We start from the raw sequence: 20,493 nt of genomic DNA, 5'->3' as shown, positions 1-20,493 counted from the left end.
CAAACCAGTAACAAAAGTAAACTTCTGTCTCACCACACTGGGTAACAAGAAGCCCAAAATGCAGTGTCCTAAGGCACGTGGCTCACCAGCCAGACACTGGACTGTATGATGAGGGGTTATTGAAAACCAGTTTAATCAGATACAGGGTCTTTCCAATCCCAAGAGATCAGCCACATAGCCAGACCTATCTATAAATCAGATCTTACCCAATGATCACGCTGCTCCCAATCCTTTAGCAATTAAAAACCAAAGGTTTAATAATAAAAGAAAAAGAGAAAAGACATAAATGGTTAATAGATCAGCTACATACAAGTAGTTTTTCAGTGTTCAGAGAGCAGGATCACAGCAGCGAGGGAATAAACTGCTAGCTTGCAAATGTCTCTCTGGAATCATCCAGACAGGTTGGAAGTCATTCTTTGTTGTTCAGACCTTCCTTGTTAGAAATCCAGTCCAGAGAAATGAAGCAGGAAATGAAGACAAGATGGAACTGTCTCGGGGGTCCTTTTATATCCTCTGCCCTGTGCATGGAATTTTACTGTCCCAAACAAAGCTCACAGCATCTGTCTGTGGAAAGTTACTGGCCCAAGTTGGAGTCCTGGGTCACATGAGCATGTCACGTCCTCACATGCTTTGATGACTCACAAATGAAGCCATTGCCCATATTCTTCCTGAGGCGTGTTTCTTCTCTGGCCCATTGCGAGAGCTAAGTGTCCTGGAAGGGCCATCAACTCATAGCTGTCTGGTCTTAATGCAAATTCTAACTGAGGAGTGTTACCCGAGCATACACCACTTGGGTAAGATACAAGTCCATGGACAATAATCATAACTTCAGATACAAAGATGATACATGCACATCAACAGGATAATCATACTTAGCAAATTGTAACTTCCCCATTGGCATGACATACTTTGTACAAGAGTTGTTGCAATTTTGTATAAACAATGATAAAAATGGTCATATTCAATCAGACAGCATCATACCATGTTCTCGCCCCATGACAGAGCTACAGCTGCTAGCCACCAAAGGAAGGGGCATTGCCCAGGTTTTAACAGAGTAAGCAGCTGGGACACTAGAGCCACTCGAGGCCGGGAAGAGCAGATAAAAACCTGTTTTGCTGCAGGGATCCTGCTCTTTGTACAAAGAAAGGAGGAAAGGGGTCTTTAAAAGTGAGAGGTGGATGTCTGTGAACTTGGCTGTTTCCTCCAAGCGTCGCCAGCCAGCCCCCGTGGCTTTGAACAACCTGCCCAGCCAGGGGGTCTTTTGAGAGTCCCTGTGTTTTCTGGGACTAGCCCAAGGACAGAACTCCTGGGATGAGGTCCCCAGGGTGCAACGCGGACTGTGGGACCACTGAGTCCTCTGTCTCACCAACCTGGGGTGTTCCTCACACTGTGATGCTGAGTCAAGCCACAAACCTCTGGCAGGTTCTGCACTGACACAGCCATCCACAGTGAAGTCCTTGCAAGTTGCATGGAAACTTTTTAAAGACACCATAATGGAGGCTCAACTTAAATGTATTCCCCAAATTAAAAAAACATAACAAGAGAACCAAAAAAGTGCCACTGTGGCTAAACAACCAAGTAAAAGAAGTAGTGAGAGATAAAAAGGCATCCTTTAAAAAGTGGAAGTTAAATCCTGTTGAGGGAAATAGAAAGGAGCATAAACACTGACAAATGAAGTGTAAAAATACAATTAGAGAGGCCAAAAAAAGAATTTGAGGAACAGTTAGCCAAAGACTCCAAAAGTAATAGCAAAAAATGTTTAGGTACATCAGAAGCAGGAAGCCTACTAAATAACCCATTGGGCCACTGGATGATTGAGGTGCGACAGGAGCACTCAAGGATGATAAGGCCATTGCAGAGAAACTAAATTAATTCTCTGTGTCTGACTTCATGGCTGAGGCTGTGAGGGAGATTCCCAAACCTGAGCCATTCTTTTTAGGTGACAAATCCGAGGAACTGTCCCAGATGGAGGTGTCAATAGAGGAGTTTTTGGAACTAAAATTGATAAATTAAACAGTAATAAGTCACCGGGACCAGATGGGATTCACCCAAGAGTTCTGAAGGAACTCAAATGTTAAATTGCAAAAGTACTAACTGTGGTTTGTAACCTGTCCTTCAAATCGGCCTCTGTACCAGATGATTGGAGGATAGCTAATGTGACAACAATTTTTTAAAAAGGGCTCCAGAGATGATCCTGGCAATTACAGGCCAGTAAGCCTGACTTCATTACTAGGCAAACTGGTTGAAACTATAGTAAATTACAGAATTATCAGATACAGAGATTAACATAATTTGTTGGGAAAGAGTCAATATGGTTTATGTAAAAGGCAATTGCACCTCACCAATCTACCAGAATTCTTTGAGGGGTCAACAAGCATGTGGACCAAGGGGATCCAGTGGATATAGTGTACTTAGATTTTCAGAAAGCCTTTGACAAGGTCACTCACTAAAGGCTCTTAACTGGTTAAAAGACAGGAAACAAAAGGTAGGAATAAATGGTCAGTTTTCAGACTGTAGAGAGGTAAATAGTGGTGTCTCCCAGGGGTCTGTACTGGTACCAATGCTGTTCAACATATTCATAAATGATCTGGAGAAAGGGGTAAACAGTAAGTGGGCAAAATTTGCAGATTATACAAAACTACTCAAGATAGTTAAGTCCAAAGCAGAAAGCAAAGAGCTACAAAGGGGGATCTCACAAAACTAAATGACTGGGCAACAAAATGGCAGATGAAATTGAATGTTGATAAATGCAAAGTAATGTACATTGGAAAATATAATCCCAACTATACATAGAAAATGATGGGGTCTAAATTAGCTGTTGCCACTTAAGAAAGAGACCTTGGAGTCATTGTGGATAGTTCTCTGAAAACACCCACTCAATGTGCAGTGGCAGTCAAAAAAGCAAACAGAACGTTGGGAATCAATAAGAAAGGGATAAATAATAAGACAGAAAATATCATATTGCCTCTATATAACTCCATGGTACGCCCACATCTTGAATGCTACATGAAGATGTTGTTGCCCATCTCAAAAAAGATATATTAGAATTGGAAAAGGTTCTGAAAAGGGCAACAAAAATGATTAGGGTTATGGAACAGCTTCCACATGAAGAAAGATTAATAAGATTGGGATTTTTTGGCTTGGAAAAAAAATGACTAAGCGGGGGACATGATAGAGGTGTATAAAATCATGACTGGTGTGGAGAAAGTAAATAAAGAAGTGTTATTTACTATTTCACATAACACAAGAACTAGGGGTCACCGAATGAAATTAATAGGCAGAAGGTTTAAAAGAAACTAAAGGAAGTGTTTTTTCACACAACTCACAGTCAACCTATGGAACTCTTTGCCAGAGGATGTTGTGAAGGCCAAGACTATAACAGGGTTAAAAAAAGAACTAGTTACATTCATCGTGGATAGATCCATCAATGGCTATTAGCCAGATGGGCAGGGCTGGTGTCTGTAGCCTGTTTGCCAGAAACTGTGAATGGGCAACAGGGGTGGATCACTTCATGATGACCTGTTCTATTAATTCCCTCAGGGACACCTGGCATTGGCCACTGTCAGGAGACAGGATAATGGGTTAGCTTGACCTTTGCTCTGACCCAGCAAGGCCATTTTTATGTATGTTCTTATGTCTCTCATGAGAAAGCACTGACTGGTCCTACACACCTCGTTCTGGGAAAGGGCTCAAAGCTGACAGTCCAACATGGAAAAAGGCCCCTCTCTCCAGCCCATCAGCCAGACCCCTAGAGGCCCAAATCAGTGGGAGTTAGGTGCTTAAGGACCTTTGTGAACCAGTCAGAAAAAACCCATTGGATGATGATTCCCCTTGGACATCTCCTATCTGAGATCTATCAGTTAGCCAGTTCTCACTCCATTTGATGAGTGCTCTACTGATACTGTCTAGCACTAGTTTATTAATCTGAATGTCATGTGGTACTAGGTCAAACAACTTGCAATGGTCTAAATCTACTTCATCTCTCCAGTTCTCTTTATCAACCAAATTTTTTATTGCTTAAAACGGCATGAATTGTAGCCACACCCTCTAATTCTTTATTGACTAAATCCCCTGTCCACTTTTTCATTATTGCACCCAGGACTGATGACAAGCTAACAGGTATTTCATATCCAATCCATCTCTTTTTGAATACTGACATAACCTTAGCACTCTATCAGTCTTCTGGGATATCCCTGGGGTTCTAATGTTTATTAAAAATTAACATCGGCAGGGCAGAAATCTCCTCAGCCAACTCTTTTAGGACTCTTTGGGTGTGAGATATCTGGGGCTGCTGATTAAAAAATATTGATCCCTAGTAAGTATTGGTTACCATCCTCCATAGCTACCAGTGAACTGGAAAGAAGTTCATGTTCATGAGTGCATCATCCTGCTTCTTTGCAAATACAGCACAGAAAGGTTTATTGAACATTTTGGCCCTTCTGCATCATTATTAAAAGTGTTACAATCTCCAACTAGTAAAGGCCTATACCAATCTTAGGACTTCCTTTGTTTCTAATATACTTAAAAATCATCTTATTTCCCTTAGCCCTGCTAGCCATGGATTTATCGCTGGTGTCTTTTGCTTCCCTTATCCATTTTCTATACTTTATAACTTACCATTTCTATCAACTGCTATTCACTCCCCCTGCTGCTAAGTGGGATGGACGATATCCTCTTGTCAATGGATGGAGGGCAGACATCTATGTGCAGTCTCCTGGACCTCTTGGCATTATTTGACACTGTTGGCAATGAGATACTTCTGTCTCACCTAAGAGGCAGCAAGAGTCCAGAGGGATGCACTAAAATGGTCTGAATCCTTCTTGGAGGGACACACCCAATTAGTGGTGATGAGAAACTGTACCTCCAGCACTGGATCCCTCCCTGGATGAGTCCCACAAGATCAGTTCTCTCTCGGGGACTTTTCAACGTCTCCATGCAGCCTCTATGCGAACTGAACGTACAATATGGACTCAAATGACAGCAATACCAAGCTCCTCCTCTCCTTCCCGTATGACCACATCACTATCACCAAGATGGCTCAGTACTTGGATGGAACAGCTGGCTGAAGCTGAACCCAAGCAAGACAGAGGTGATGCTGGTGGGCACAGCAAAGCATTTTGAAGCGTCGGCGTTCATGGTGCAGCCTCCTTTGACTGAAGGTTCACACCCACAATAGGGCAATTCAGTCCTTAGTCTAGGAGGCCTCTTGAATGCCTTGCTGATACTGAGCTCTCTCATAGCAGCGTCTGTGACTAATGCTTTCTACCATCTCCGGTTGACTAGGAGACTACCTCTCATCCTGGTGGATGATGACCTGGCCACAATTATATAGGCCTTAATCACTCCTGTCTGGACTGTAGCAATGCAGTATACCTGAGCATGACGCCTTCACTGCTTACAAAACTCCAACTGCTACCGAAGGCTGCAGAGAGTCTCCTCAGCAACACAGGCTACTGCGAGTGCATCAGACCTGTCCTCCGCGCGCCACACTGGCTTTCCAGAGAACATCAAGTCAAGTTCAAGGTCTTGGACCTCAGCTGCAAGATATTCAGTGGCTGGGGACTCTCAGACCCTAAAGTTCCAGCAACTGCATTTCCCTGGCACAATGGGACTCTTGGCAGCAGGGGTAAAGCTCATTGTGCAGGAGATAGAACTTTCTCTGGGGACCAGCGCAAGGCTGACCCAGGAACTCCATGAGCTCAGTTTCTTAACAAGGAGAAGGTTATGGAGTGACGTGATTGCCTTCTATCGGCACTTATAATAGGGAACGGGAACTTGATAAGAGGGCTCTTAAAGTTAGCAGGCAAAGGTCAGACAAGATTCGTTGAAGGTTAAATTGGGACTAGAGACTAAATAGAAATTTTTAACGCTGAGAGTAACTGACCATTGGAACAATTTAGCAAGGATCAGGGTGTGTCTCCATCACTTGCCACGTTTCAATCAAGATGGGATTTTTTTCTCAAAGATCTGCTCTAGTTCAAACAGAAATTAATCCCAGGCAGTTCCAGGGCCTGCACGAAGCAGGAGGTCAGGGCAGATGATCACAATGGTCTCTTCTGGCCTGAGACACCAGCAGATGGGCTCCAGAGTTTCTTTCTTCTCCGTGTCCTTTTTCCTCAAAGCAATTTTTACAGCTTTAATGATAGCTCAGGGAGAAAGCGAGCATGCTGAGTAGGACGTCAAAGGAAGTCAGGTGTTCCCAAAGCACTTGACACCAGAAGAACTCCACCGAGGAGGTACAGGCACTGTACGCCGAAGGAGAAACTGCTCATTCCTGAAGATGCCAAGAAAGAGAATAAGAAAGAATTACAGTGGGGGAAAAGTAAGATCTGTGCTGCCCCCGAGAAGCATCAGATTGTCATTAATGTTCTTACCGGAGCTGAAAACGCATCTCCGGGTCTTGCATCTTTTCTCTGCCAAAGAAACCAACAACATTAAAACAAAACCAACCCAGCATGTTACTTTCACCTCCTTCTCTATATCAGGCCAAGTGGCTCTGAGATAGGGACCTCATGGGGTTATGGGTATGGTGCCACCATGCTGACATACGGATGACCCCAGAAGAACTGGGCTGGTTGGGAAAGGAAAGGGCCAATCTGCTGGGCAGCAGGGCTCCTTCCCCTAGGGGAACTGTTTGGATTGAATTCTCCCATGCTAAGCTGCCTCTTTTCAGACCTCACTGGGGGTGGCACAGAGGGACAATGCAGGGAGGGTCACGTGGAAGAAGAAAGCATTTCCATCCCTTGCTCTGGGCCATAACTACATCATTCCCCTGGAGCTCTGCTGGAGGTACAAGCTCAGGACCCACCAGGCCATGGAGGTCAGTGAATTTCTCGTCCATTGGGCATGCTATTATTTGTATTGCAGTAGAACCTAAAAGCCCCCAACCAAGATCAGGGCCCCATTGTGCTGAGTAGGGCTCAGACGCCGTCCCTGGCCCAAAGAACTCAGCCTTTCAATAGCCTAGGAGAGGGAGAAAGGAATTGCTCGTATCCCCCTGTTACAGGCGGGGAGTTGCTCAGAGACATGAACTCACTCGCCCAAGGTTGTACAGGGTGTCCACAGTGGTATAGGGAAATGAGCTCAAGCCTTTGGAGTCCTAGTTCAGTGCCTTGCCTACATGACTGTCTGGAGGCTCTGGGATAGGACCATCATCTCACATTGGACTGACCACCCATAGCCAGCTTATCTCAGAGGCAGCTGGCCTCACTCCCTCCCAACAGGCGCTAAGCAAAATGGCATCAGCTTCATCCTGGTCCCACTTGAGGCCCAACTGCAAACACAGAACCGGAGCTGGCCTGGGCCTGCGGCTCAGCTGGTGTCGCCTTGGAGCCAGTTCACACCAGATCTGGCCCTGTTTCCATCCGCAGACCCTTATCTCTGACTCTCCTTCCACAGACTGAAACCCCAGCTCCAAACAGCTCTGACAGCAGAGTGAGTTTGGAGCGTATAATTCGGCCAAACCATCCCCCCAGTTCTTAATGCCCTCCAGGCCGGTGGGAAGCTCAGACCAGGATCCCTGAGAGGCCACAGGGAGCAGAAGGCCGCTAACCCCATGGGTGGACATTACCTTTCACATACTCGCAGTTGTAGTTGCTGTAGCTGTCCAGGGACAGGAGCTGGATGAAGGTTCTGTCCTGAGCCCTGGTGAAGTTGGTGACCTTGAATTTCTCGAAGGGGGGGATCAGCACTTCATCCTCGCCAGGGAAGAAGGAGAAGTTCTTGATGTTGACCCCATGGCAGGTCTTTATGGAGAAGAATGTGTCCTGCCCAAAATGCAGGGCACTCTCGTTCTTCAGGGACGTGGACGTGAAGTGGCCGAACCGGACGGGCTTGCGACTCTCGGCTTTGAAGCGGATGCCCCGGACTCCGCGGTACACCTGGTGGCACTTGGTGGGCTCGGAGGCCTTTAGGACTTGAAGGGCTCTGGTCAGGAGGAAGTGCAGGGTCTTGAAGTTGAAGTTGTTGAGGTAAAAGTCCCGGGTGCGGCCTGCCTCTCTCACAGCTGCGTTGAACTCCTGGTGAAGGGGCTGCTTGTACAGGGGGCCCTGGCTGGTGTAGGCCAAGATGGCGATGGCGTACTCGGGCTTGAAGTTCCGTGGCATGTAGCTCTTGTCCTTCATCTCTTTCCAGCTGGAGGCTGCCTCCAGCCAGGTCTCGGCGTAGTTCCTGTTGTTGGCCAACTCGGTGAGGTTCAGCTCCCCCAGCTCGGCCTCCATCATGCTGACGCAGTCCTTGTACTGGTCATCGAAGGAGCTGAGGGCCATGTCCAGCGGTGACTCTCTGACGGAGAAGAGGTCTCTCTTGCAGAGGGAGAAACACTGGACCTGAGTGCAGCAGGAGAACAAGGTGGCAGGCGCAGGCAACAGATGGTGGAGCAGATCTTAGCCAGGCTACAGGGACAGCAATAGCCAAATGACACATGTAAAGTGTTGGGGGAAGGGAGCATGAGGGAAGGGTGGTCCAGTGGTTAGAGTGGTAGCCTGGGATGCTACCTACTCTGCCACAGAATCCCCATGGGAGCCTTGGTCAACTCCCTTGGTCTGTCTGGGCCTCAGGTCTCTGTCTGTATAATGGGGATACAGCTCTTCTCTGCTGCCTGGGATGTGCAAGGATAAAGGGTCAGATCCTCAGCAGGTGTCAATGAACCACAGAAGTCAATGGAGTTAGGCTGACTTATGGCAGCAGGGGATCTAGCCCATAGAATTAGCTCTACACCCTGCTCATCTCAATGGAGTGTTAATGCTGAACCCTAATGATCACAACATTGTTAACTGTTTAACTGCTGCGTGTTTTTAACAGAGCCACCTAGGACGTACCTGAGGGCTTTCCACAAAGATCCCAGCCAGCAGCAGGACCAAAACTAGTCTGAGACGCTCCATCTTCGCCATCCACATCTGGGAAAAAAATACACTCAGTCCGCAGCCAGTACAGACCGCAGCGAATCAGTAAGCAACTTATTCATACCAAGCTGCAGTCTGTGCAAGAGACAGAGGAAGAGCCTGTCATAAACAGATAGCTAAGGGTTAATGTCTCTTTCACCTGAAGCACCTGACCAGAGGACCAATCAGGAAACCGGATTTTTTCAACTTTGGGTGGAGGGAATTGAGTGTCTAAGGTCTTTGTTTTCTGGCTGCCTGCTTTCTCTGAGCTTTGGAGAAGTAGTTCTACTTTCTAGTCTTCTGTTTCTAAGTGTAAGGACAAAGAAATCAGATAGTAAGTTATATGGTTTCTTTTCTTTGGTATTTGCATGAATATAAGTGCTGGAGTGCTTTGATTTGTATTCTTTTTGAATAAGGCTGTTTATTCAATATTCTTTTAAGAAATTGCCCTGTATTGTGTCATCTTAATACAGAGAGACTATTTGTATTTTTTCTTTCTTTTTTTATATAAAGCTTTCTTTTAAGACCTGTTGGAGTTTTTCTTTACTGCAGGGAAATTGAGTCTGTACTCACCAGGGAATTGGTGGGAGGAAGAAATCAGGGGAGATCTGTGTGTGTTGAAGTGGCTAGCCTGATTTTGCATTCCCTCTGGGGGAATAGGAAAGTCCTTTTGTTCCAGGACCGGGAACGGAAAGGGGGAGTCACTCTGTTTGGATTCACAGAGCTTGTGTCTGTGTATCTCTCCAGGAGCACCTGGAGGGGGGAAGGGAAAAAGGATTATTTCCCTTTGTTGTGAGACTCAAGGGATTTGGGTCTTGGGGTCCCCAGGGAAGGTTTTTCAGAGGGACCAGAGTGCCCCAAAACACTCTAATTTTTTGGGTGGTGGCAGCAGGTACCAGGTCCAAGCTGGTAACTAAGCTTGGAGGTTTTCATGCTAACCCCCATATTTTGGACGCTAAGGTCCAAATCTGGGACTAAGGTTATTACAGAGCCACAAAACACCTGGGAGATAGTGGGAAGTGGTGGGGAGGTGGAGGCACACCTGTCCAGGCCATTGTTTTCCCCTGTACCCTAAAGATTTCTGGCCCTTTCTACAGGGATACTAGAGCAATCTTGTTTTTCACTGTGAGGGCCCCATGCAAGACTGCAGCTTCTGTGTGCTAGGTGCTGTACATACACACAAAGCAAGAGAGAGATCCCGCCTTGGGGAACTTCCAATCTCAAGACACAAGGCCAGAAAAGTGGAATTATCTATATTTTACAGATGGGAAACTGTGACTCAGAGAGACTCAGTGAGAAGATCCCACAGGATGTGTGAGGCTGAGATTGCAGGTGATCACAGATCTTCCCAATCCTAGCTGTCATCTTCCAGTAGGAGCCTGCTCAGAATTCATTGCTGCGGAAACAGCCCTGAAGCCAAGAGTCTGGGACCAGGGATGCCTTTGGTCCCACAACAGTCTGTTCTTTTACTATCTCTCTGTCTCCAATCATTCCAACCAATCAAGAGAAGCAAATCTGGAACCAAGAGAGGGAACAGTACCTTTCACTGGGGCCTCACGTGGCAGCAGAAATACTCAGAGATAGCTGAGCCACTTTAAGCAACACAGGAAGCAACACGGCTATTCCCCTAGACCACAATTTAGGCCATTTAGAGCCACAGCCATCACAACACTTTTGGTGGCCTCAGTGTGCAGCCACCAACTCTTGCACGTAGCTCCTCTGACAATTTTTCCTAAAATCAGCAGGTCTGAATGAGCTCTCCCCTGACATCTGTGCTTCTGTTTGTCTTTATCCCCATTCAAAGGGGTTAGACTAGATGACTCTGGCAGTCCCTTCTGACCCGGTGGTTCTATGTTTCTGTGATACAGTGATGCACTGGGGGAAAAGTCTTCAGGAGCAGACCATATTTGCATAGACACGCCCATTCTTCCTAGGTGTTCAGCAGGCAACCTGCTTTGTCAAAGTGATCTGTTTTGGTTGGTTCTGGATTACAATTCGCTTTGAATAAGATCTTTAAAATGGCCACACTGGGTCAGACCAATGGTCCATCTAGCCCAGGGTCCTGTTTTTCAACAGTGGTCGGTGCCAGGTGCTTCAGAACGAATGAAAAGAACAGGGCAATTATTGAGTGCTCCATCCCATTGTCCACTCCCAGCTTCTGGCACTCAGAGGCTAGGGACATTTCAGAGCATGGTTTTGCATCCCTGCCCATCCTGACTAATAGGCATAGATGGACCCATCCTCCAGGAACTTATCTAATTCTTTTTTGAACCCTGTTATAGTTTTGCACTTCACAACAGACCCTGGCAAGGAGTTCCACAGGTTTACTGTGCGTTCATAGAATCATAGAATATTGGGGTTGTAAGGGATCTCAGGAGGTCATCTAGTCCAACCCAGTGCTCAAAGCAGGACCAATCCCCTGTGTGTGAAGAAATACTTGATATGTGAAGAAACACTTCCTTATGTTTGTTTTAAATCTGCTGCCTGTTAATTTCATTTGGTGACCTCTAGTTCTTGTGTTATGAGAAGGAGTAAATAACACTTCCTTATTTACTTTCTCTCCCCCAGTCATGATTTTATAGACCTCTATTATATCGCCCCTTAGTCATCTCTTTGCCAATCTGAACAGTCCCAGTCTTTTTAATCTCTCCTCATATGGAAGCTGTTCCCTGGCTCTAATCATTTTTGTTGCCCCTTTCTGTACTTTTTCCAATTCTAATATATCTTTTTTGAGATGAGGCAACCACATCTGCATGCAGTATTCAAGATGTGGGCGTACCATGGATTTATATAGAGGCAACATGATATGTTCTATCGTATTATCTGTCTCTTTCCTAATGGTTCCCAACATTCTGTTCGCTTTTTTGACTGCCACTGCACATTGGGTGGATGTTTTCAGAGAACTATCCACAATGACTCCAAGATCTTTCTTGAGTGGTAACAGCTAATTTAGACCCCATCACTTTGTATGTATAGCTGGGATTATGTGTAGGCAGGGGTGATGAGATGTTGTTGTCCTTACTGTATGAGTAAAAGGCAGCTGAACTGTGCTTAGCCTGCCCTGCTTGAAAGGTAACTCTAAACTGAACCTCAGTTGTTGAGCCAGGGGTAGGGGTGCGAAATCCCATTGAGGGTAGGAAAGGGGCAGGGACAGGTGTTCCTATCTGACAGAGTGGAAGCTGTCTGCAGAGTCTCAGATACCCTGTGATTCTTTCCTCACCAGCATTTGAAGTGGACTCTGGAGTACAGATGTGAGGACCTGCATGAAAGAACCCCTAAGATTATTCCTAGCAGCCTAAGTTAAAAACTTCCCCCAGGGAACAAATTCCTCCTTGTCTTTGGATGGTATTGCTTCCACCACCAAGTGAGTTAGACAAAGATTCAGGAAAAAAACCACTTGGAATTCCTGTTTCCTCAAAATATCCCCCCAAGCCCCTTCACTCCCTTTCCTGGGGAGGCTTGAGAATAATATATCAACCAAATAGGTAACCAAGCTGAGCACAGGCCAGACCCTGGGGTTTTTAGGACACTGAAAACCAATCAGGTTCTTAAAAGAAGAACTTTATTATAAAAAAAAAAGAGAGAGAAGCACCTCTGTAAAATCAGGATGGAAGGTAATTTTACAGGGTAATAAAAAGATATAAAACAGAGGATCCCCCTCTAGGCTCAACTTTAAAGTTATAAAACAGGAATAAACCTCCCTCTTGGCATAGGGAAAATTCACAAGCTAAAACAAAAGATAATCTAAAGCATTTCCTTGCTATTACTTATGATTTCTGTAATTTTATATGTATTATTCAGGATTTTTTAAGGAGATGTTTTTTCCTGCTCTGGTCTTCTCTCTGTCTCAAGAGAGAACACACACACAAGAGAGCAAACAAAGCCCCCCTCAGGATCTTCTTTCCCCATTGGTCCTTCTGGTCAGGTGCCACCTAGGTTAATTGAACTGATTACCCCTTACAGGTAAGTGATTCTGTACCCTGGCCAAGAGGGATTTTATATTACTGCATACATAAGGTTGTTACCCTTCCCTTTATATTTATGACATAAAGGCAGAGCTGACTAGACTCAATGGAGGGTCCTTATTACTCTTTAGTGCAGTAGCCCCCAACCTTTTTGTGGCCAGTAGCACATTCATGTTTTCAGAAGAGTGTGGCAGGTGCCAGCAATTACTCACATACAGGGTCAACTCCAGGCACTAGTGTAACAAGCACGTGCCTGGGGCAGCACATGTTACAGGGCGGCATTCCGTCCATTCTGCAGAGTCAGAGTGGGTTTTTTTGTTTTTGTTTTTTTGTCTTTATTTTTTTGGTTTTTTGATGCCAGTTCTGGGCAGTGCAGAGAGAAGCTGGAGAGAAGCTGGAAGGGCAGAGAACACTGGCACCCGCAGCCTGCAGCCCAGGAGTTCTCTGTCCCCAGCGTGCATGGGGCTGCAGCTTCTCTCCAGCTTAAGCCCTGCACCTGCCAGGGCCAGAGAACACCGGTGCCCGCAGTCTGCAGCCCAGGAGAAGCCAGAGAGAAGCCGCAGCCCTGTGCCTGCCAGGGCCAGAGAACACCGGCGCCCGCAGTCTGCAGCCCAGGAGAAGCCAGAGAGAAGCCGCAGCCCTGTGCCTGCCAGGGACCGAGAACACCGGTGCCCACAGCCTGCAGCCCTGGAGTTCTCTGTCACCGGCAGGCTTGGGGCTGCAGCTTCTCTTCCCTGCTGGGCACTAGGCGGGTGCACATAAATGCCCCGGTGGGCGCCATGGCCCCCATGGGCACCAAGTTGGGGACCACTGCTTTAGTGATTCCTGGAGCTGATGTCACTGATGGGCAGATCTAGGGGTCGAGCCTGTCCACCTGGTACAGGGATGGTGCTGGAGTGAGAGATAACTAATAGGCAGTAACACAGACGTTCCCCACTGCTCAGTGAAATCCTGAAGTGCTGGGCTGGGTGGAGAAGCCGTGGAATGCGGCATCGCTGAAAAGGCAGCAAGCAGCAGCAGAGGTAAGAGCAGCAGCCCCAAGTCAGTTGCAGAGGAGGTGAGAGCAGGAATGGCTTTGCTCTATATCCCCTTTTCAGGGGCAGGAGACGGATCTATGTGAACACACCTCTGGGTCTTCATGCAGGGCAACCAGCTGTGGCGGGGGTGCAGCGGAGGGAGAGGGGAGTGATGTGTTCGAGGGACATTCATTCGCCGGACTTTCCCACCACAAGAGTGGGAAACCGAGGCACAGGACCCCGTCCAGCGTGCTGTGGAGTGGGTGTTTACTTATGATCACATGGAATATGTGTGTGGCATTGTCCCAAATTAACGCTTGGTTCCCTTGTCCTGTTAATAAAAGCTCTTTCCAGTAGTAACACCGACAGACCCCGGGTTGTCAGTGGGCAGGATCGAACCTGGGGCCTCTGGAGCTTAGTGTTTGAGCCTCTACAGCATAAGCTAAAAGCCAACTGGCTGTTAGCTAAGGCTGTTGAGCAGACTCATGTAACTCCCTCTAAGTGGTCTCAGTGCCCTAGATGGGACAGAGCACTGCACCCAGGAGGTGTGTGGGTTACATGCTGACTCACGAGAGGAGAAGTCTTGCCTCTTGGAGGTGGCCACGGTTGTATTTCATTTTCCCAGATTCCTTAGCAGGGCTTGAGCTGGTTGTGCTTCTTATTGTGAAGAGGAACCCCCTAGACACTGAACCCGGCCCTGGTTGCTGCCGACTGCACCCAGGAGAAGGGCTACATCACCCAGGGGGCAGCCACAAAGGGAAATGTTAAGGAACGAAGCCTCACACAGGGTACGTTCAAGCTGGGAGGTGAGTCCCAGCCGGCGTAGATGTACCTGGGTACACCTTGGACATACCTATGTGCCTGTGCTGGCAAGGGCACCAGCTAGGGCTGGCTGCCCGAATACATACCCTGGGGTCAGGTGGGATTGTACTTGGGCTGGTTAGTCTGAGTTGCTGAAAACCTGCTGCTATTTTTAGAGGCTGGCTGAACCAGAGCTAGCGCAGGTATGTCTATGCCAGCTGGCAAGCGCACTGCCCAGCGCCATGTGTCCATAGCAAAGGCCGTAAGGTGTACCACATGTTACAGGTAAAGTTTGGGGCTTGGCACTGAGCCCCCAGCCCCTACCCTGAGGAGTCTGAGCCCCTTCTCCTGGCTGTGGATGGTTCTCAGTTTCAGCAATTTACCTGATTGCCAAGTGTTTTCCTGCTGGGTCTCTCTTTGTCTTTAACGCTTCAGTGCAGATAGTTACTCACTCCACCCCCGCGGAACGGCCGGTGTGTTCACAGATGGCAGCGCAGTGCTTAGAGGGGCTGGGTGGGGTGTGGGGCAGGCTGGTGGGTCAGGCATGGGGCTGCCGGCGAGGAGGCTCGGCTTCTCCTCCCAGCTTTGCCAAACTCTTCTCTGTAGCCTTGGATAACTCGCTCCCTGTGCCTCTGTTTCCTGATCGGTAACGTGGAGGGAGAACAACACTACCCCAGCTCAAGGGGCTTCTGTGAGGGTCAGATGCTCGGCTGTACCCCCTTGACAAGCATGGCTGGCTTTAGGTCTATTCCACCAATTCCCTCTAATCAGGCCCCATGCCTAAGAGTGCCCCATGCCCAGTGAGAATCTCTTCCCTGGCTAGGGGCACCTTTTTAATTTTTACTCACTCGGCTGCGCCCGGGTCTTTGGCGGCACTTCGGCAGCAGGGCCTTCAGTGCCACCGAAGACCTGGAGTGAGTGAAGGACCTGCCACCAAAGTGCCACCAAAGACTCAGAGCACTGCCCGGTGAGTACAAGCCCTACGTGTTTTTTATGTTTTTTGTTTTTTGTTTTTTTTAAAGTCATCCCTGCCGGGGCCTGGTCGAAACTGTTCGAATTGGGCCCCACACTTCCTAAAGCCGGCCCTGTTGACAAGCACAGAGCATCGTTCGCTCCAGCATAACTCAGCTGGCTGCAGCAGTGATGCTGCTCAATGCCTAAGATGCGTCTGCTCTGGGTACCAGGGGGGTGAGCACAGGCTGTACAAACCCACCTGCAACCCTGGGTAATTCCTCGCCTGGCCAGCCCATGCTGCCGCCGCTTCTCTGCTCTGAGTTGGCTAGATTCAAACTGGCTCAGGTGCCAGGGCAGCAGGTTTGTATAATTTTTGGTGGTGTTCAGAACAGGTCCAAGTCCCACTCCCCCACTCCTGCCTTGTAAGCCAATATATATTTTTTAAATAATGTAAAAATGCGAGGATTCTGGGGTGGGGCTTGTGATGAGTGGGTTTGGGATGTGGGAGGGGCTCAGGCAGAGGGTTGGGGTGTGGGGTGAGGGCTGTTGGGTGGGTCGTGGATGAGTGGTTCACGATGCAGGAGGGGGCTCAGGTCTGGAGAAGAGGGTTAGGGTGCAGGGGGATGAGGGCTCTGGCTGGGGATGAGCGGTTTGGGGTGTTGGATGGACTCAGGGCTGGGGCATAGGGTTGGGGTCGGGGGAGTGGGTGAGGGCTCTGGTTGGGGGTGCTGGCTCTGGGGTGGGGCTGAGGATGAGGAGTTCAAACTTTGGGGTGCAGCAGGCAGGCTGCCCCGGGGCTGGGGACAGAGAGAAGGACGCTCCCCAGCCCTCTCCTGTAGAGATGTGGTCACCCCGCTCCTGCCATGAAGGGTAAAAGCAGCCTTGGGGAGAGCTGGGGCTGAGAGAAAAACCTAGGCTGATTGGGGATGCAGCCTCAGCTGAGGCCATGCCCCAATCAGGCCACAGCTGGCCCTATAAAGGGGCTGCTAGGCTGGAGCTCAGAGAGTCTCTCTCTAGAGTTGAGAGGTCTGGGCTTGGCTGCTGGGAGCTGAGCAGGGCTCCTGGACTGGAGCAGGGCTGGGGGAAGGCCAGAGGAGCTGGGGAGCTCCGGCCTTGAAACCCCCCAGACTGCAGCCTTGCTAAAGGCTGGAAAAGGTACTGTGGTTGCAGAGGGCAGCCCAGGGTAGGCAAAGGCAGCAGGTCCAAACCCTCCTTGCTGATGATGAGTGGCAATTACACTGCAGTCCGTCCCAGTGAGTGGCGGCTAGACAGGAACTGGCAGTAGCCAAGGACTGAGGAGAGGTGGGGTTAGGGGGCTGGGGGTTCCCCAGGGAGGGGAGACCCAGTGAGACTGCGGGGTACTGCAGGGGTCAGAACCCCGAGAGAAGGGGCACCGAGGTCCAGGAGGGACACCGGAACCAGTGGCAAGCTGAGACATCGGCCTGCAAAGGGCGCTTCTGAGGCTGGTGAGCTAATTCCTTGGATGACCAGCAGGAGGCACCACACCGGTGACTTGGCACACCCCTACATCTCCCCACCAGCAGCAACGAGCTCTGGGGCAGGGATCCACCTCTTCCCCCCCTGCACCACACTCACCGTGCACCACTGTCACTGCACGTGCTCCTAGGGCCCCCTCAGGTTCAGGAAGCCCCCTCACTTTCCCTGCGGTGGGTGTCGGAGTGGAGGCTGCCATCACATGTGTGCCTCTATCCCTGCTGCTGCCCCTTGCTGGGGGTGAGGGGTGGGGCTGCCCCTTGCCCAGGGTGGGGCGGGGGGGGGCCCTGTGCTGCTGGAGGGTCCCATCGGAAAAGGGAAGAGTCTGAGGCCAAAGGGCAGGGTCAGGTTCAGCCTGCCCTGGCATTAGCGTTTGGGGGGCACTAGGACCCTGCAGTTGGCGCCAGGAGCCAGCAAAGCGGAGCTCAGCCTGGAGTTTTGGGGGCAGCCGCCCGCTTGAGACAGGGACGCTCCGGGGCCCAGGGAAGGCAGGCAGGGCCCGGGGAGAGAGCCGGCACCAAACATTGACGAAGGTTCCAATGGCCCATATAACTCACCACCCCTGCTCAGGTGCGACCACACGAGCTGCAGTCGCTCCCTGGGATCACAGTGTAGGCATCCCCTGAGGACAAGAAAACAAACAACCGCTGCTTCATTCCAGGAAAACTCCCAGAGACAAGGCGAGGGAGGGAATATCTGTTATTGGACCAGCTTCTGCTAGGGAGAGAGACCAGCTTTGGAGCTCCACAGAGCTCTTCCGCAGGTCTGGGAAAGGAACTCCCAGCATCACCGCTGAACGCAAGGTGGAAGGGCTTGTTTAGCATAAAGAGTTAATGCATGTTGTAAGGGCCCATTCAAGATGAAGTGGCCTGTTAATGCCCCTGCAGTCACAGGACAACAAAGAGGGGTTGAGGGGCTGGGGTCGGGGGTGGGTTAGTGGGTTACAAATTGTAATAAACCATAAACGCACTGTCTCTGCTCAGTCCTCGGTCCCTATGCTCTCAGGTGAACTCACGCAGGAAAAGGATAAAAGACAAAACCACCCGATCTATCACCTGTGGGCAAACACTCTTCACAAAGGTCAGAGAAGAGCAACAAAAATGATTCAAGGTCTAGAAAACGTCACCTAGGAGGGAAGATTGAAAACATTGGGTTTGTTCTGTCTGGAGAAGGGAAGACTGAGAGGGGACATGATAACAGTTTTTAAGTACATAAAAGGTTGTTACAAGGAGGAGGGAGGAAAAATTGTTCTTGTTAATAGCTGAGACTAGGACAAGAAGCAGTGGGCTTAAACTGCAGCAAGGGAGGTTTAGATTGAACATTAGGAAAAACTTCCTAACTGTCAGGGCGGTTAAGCACTGGAATAAATTGCCTAGGGAGGTTGTGAAATCTCCATCATTGGGGATTTTTAAGAGCAGGTTGGACAAACGCCTGTCAGGGATGGTCTAGATAATACTTGGTCCTGCCTTGAGTGCAGGGGACTGGACTAGATGATCTCTCGAGGTCCCTTCCAGTCCTACGATTCTGGGATTCTATCACTCTCTAGCTGTCCTTTCAGTCCTTATCCTCAAAGGAAACCTGCACAACACTTTCAAAAGACAAACCTGGGAGCTTGAATTCATTACTCTGCTAGACACTAAGGGTATGGCTACACTTGACATTTCAAAGCGCTGCCGCTGCAGCGCTTTGAAGTGTGAGTGTGGTCAGAGCGCCAGTGGGAGAGAGCTCTGCCAGCGCTGCACGTAAACCACATCCCTTACGGGTGTAGCTTGCAGCACTGGGAGCCGCACTCCCAGTGCTGCGGCCCTGATTACACTGGCGCTTTGCAGCGCTTTATCTTGCAGTGCTCGGGGTGTGTTTTTTCACACCCCTGAGCGCGAAAGTTGCAGCGCTGTAAAGCGCCAGTGTAGCCATGGCCTAAAACTCATGGCCTGAGCAAAGATGCTGGATTTATGGCTTATTACAAGGATCTGTAACCCGCTCACCCCCTCTTTGTACTGTGACTGCAGAGGTGTTAATGGGCCACTCTACCTTGAATGGGCCCTTCCACTATGTGCTAACTACTGCAACCTTTCTACCTGGCATTATGCTGTGACACGCTGAGGACCCTTCCCAGCCCTGAAGATCTGTGTAGCTGGAAAGCTTGTCTCATCAACAGAAGTTGGTCCAATAAAAGATATGACCTCACTCAGTGTGTCTCTCTAATACCCGGGGTCAGCATAGCTACATCTACAGTGCGTATAGGAAAACTCCCATGCCTTTGTGTCTCCTGTGCACATTCTATTGTACAGACCCTTTGTTTAGAAAACTCCAGTTTTACAAGTGTGTTTGGGCGTTCTCCGAGAAGCTGATCAAATCGACGTCCATCTGCATTAAACACCTTCATGCAAGACAGACACGTTTCCTCAGCTAGTGCACGACTGTACTTCATTGGGCTGCGAAGTGCGTGGGCCCTGTGCAACCGCGATATTTGTGTGGCACACAAACAGTCAGCAAGTTGGAATACAAATATTCCACTTGCGGAAAGAGAGAGATGCAGCAGCAGAGTGCTCCAAAGGCCTCTCCATAGAGATTAAAACCCTTATCATGTCACTTTCCCTTTCAACCCTAAATAACACCATGGCAGGTACAGAACAGTCGGAACAACCGACAGGTTAATTTCTGTCTTAGCTGGCCCAGGAAATACTTATAACAGTTTCTTGAACAAGTGGAGTCATAAAATTAAAGCCCTCATTTAATACTGTCCCTCCCCGGCTGTTAAAAAGTTCACTTTTGGCAGGGCGCTGCCCTCTGCTGGAGCTGAAATTGACAAGATTTCTGGTCTGGCAGGCTGAGTTGGAAGAAGTGAGAACTTTTACCTGGGTTCTCCTTGCCCCAGAAGCAGGCGGGGAATAATTGGGGCGTCTCTGCTTCCCCCAGCTCCTGTGGAGTAGCGGCTGCTCTTCGCTCTGGGGCCTTGTGGACATGACAGCTGAGAAGCAGCTGGTTTTTCTTTTTATGGCAATTGCCAACTGCATTAGCCCAGGTCTGGAGTTGATCCACCCCTTCTGCTAGGCTATTTATATCCCTGCATGGGCTTCACGAATAAGGTTTGTTGACATATTGCGTCTCTAACTGGGATGGGATAATACTGCCAGGCAATGCCCTTGCACAAACCGAATGTGCTCTCTCTTAAGGATCCCCAGCTGCATGGTTTAGCCAGCAGATGAGCAGCAGTCACAGTCATCTCCATGAAATTAGGCGAGGCAGCCCTGCCTTTTGCTGGGGAAGAGAGCAATTATCCCTCCCAACGCAAACTGGCTGCTTTTCGAACCAACGATGTCTCCTGACTTGGTGTTAATGCTAATAGGGATCCCACACGCCAGTCACATCCCCTGTCAC

General features: G+C 49.0%; 1 protein-coding gene across 3 annotated transcripts; it reads right to left on the bottom strand.

Annotated features, from left to right (window-relative positions):
• Nucleotides 1-231: 231 nt before the first annotated feature.
• Nucleotides 232-20,089, bottom strand: ART1 (ADP-ribosyltransferase 1). Of its 3 annotated transcripts, XM_050939970.1 has the most exons (6): nt 19,971-20,058; nt 17,670-17,734; nt 8,820-8,897; nt 7,571-8,327; nt 6,375-6,413; nt 232-6,274 (listed from the first exon to the last, which is right to left on the bottom strand). In XM_050939970.1, exons 3-6 carry the CDS (start codon nt 8,895-8,897, stop codon nt 6,180-6,182), a joined length of 969 nt encoding a protein of 322 aa, XP_050795927.1. In that variant the 5' UTR covers nt 17,670-17,734; nt 19,971-20,058; the 3' UTR covers nt 232-6,179. The 3 variants fall into 3 exon arrangements, with proteins under 3 accessions (XP_050795927.1, XP_050795755.1, XP_050795838.1); XM_050939798.1 differs by lacking the exon at nt 17,670-17,734 and having other exon boundaries at nt 19,971-20,089; XM_050939881.1 differs by lacking the exon at nt 17,670-17,734 and having other exon boundaries at nt 7,582-8,327; nt 19,971-20,089.
• Between the last annotated feature and the right edge of the window lie 404 nt (nt 20,090-20,493).

Source organism: Gopherus flavomarginatus, chromosome 1, assembly GCF_025201925.1.
Source record: "Gopherus flavomarginatus isolate rGopFla2 chromosome 1, rGopFla2.mat.asm, whole genome shotgun sequence".
Taxonomy (NCBI): domain Eukaryota; kingdom Metazoa; phylum Chordata; order Testudines; family Testudinidae; genus Gopherus; species Gopherus flavomarginatus.
The sequence above is the reverse complement of the archived record's forward strand: the minus strand, read 5'-3'. Positions and strand labels throughout refer to the sequence as shown.

Excerpts from the sequence above, each read along its gene's own strand:
- ART1 (XM_050939798.1), bottom strand. The coding sequence starts at position 20,078 with ATGTCCACAAGGCCCCAGAGCGAAGAGCAGCCGCTACTCCACAGGAGC. Across the intron at positions 8,328-8,819 it reads TCTTTGTGGAAAGCCCTCAG|GTCCAGTGTTTCTCCCTCTG; the intron begins GTACGTCCTAGG and ends TGCTGCACTCAG. Across the intron at positions 6,414-7,570 it reads CAACTGCGAGTATGTGAAAG|AGAAAAGATGCAAGACCCGG; the intron begins GTAATGTCCACC and ends TTTCTTTGGCAG.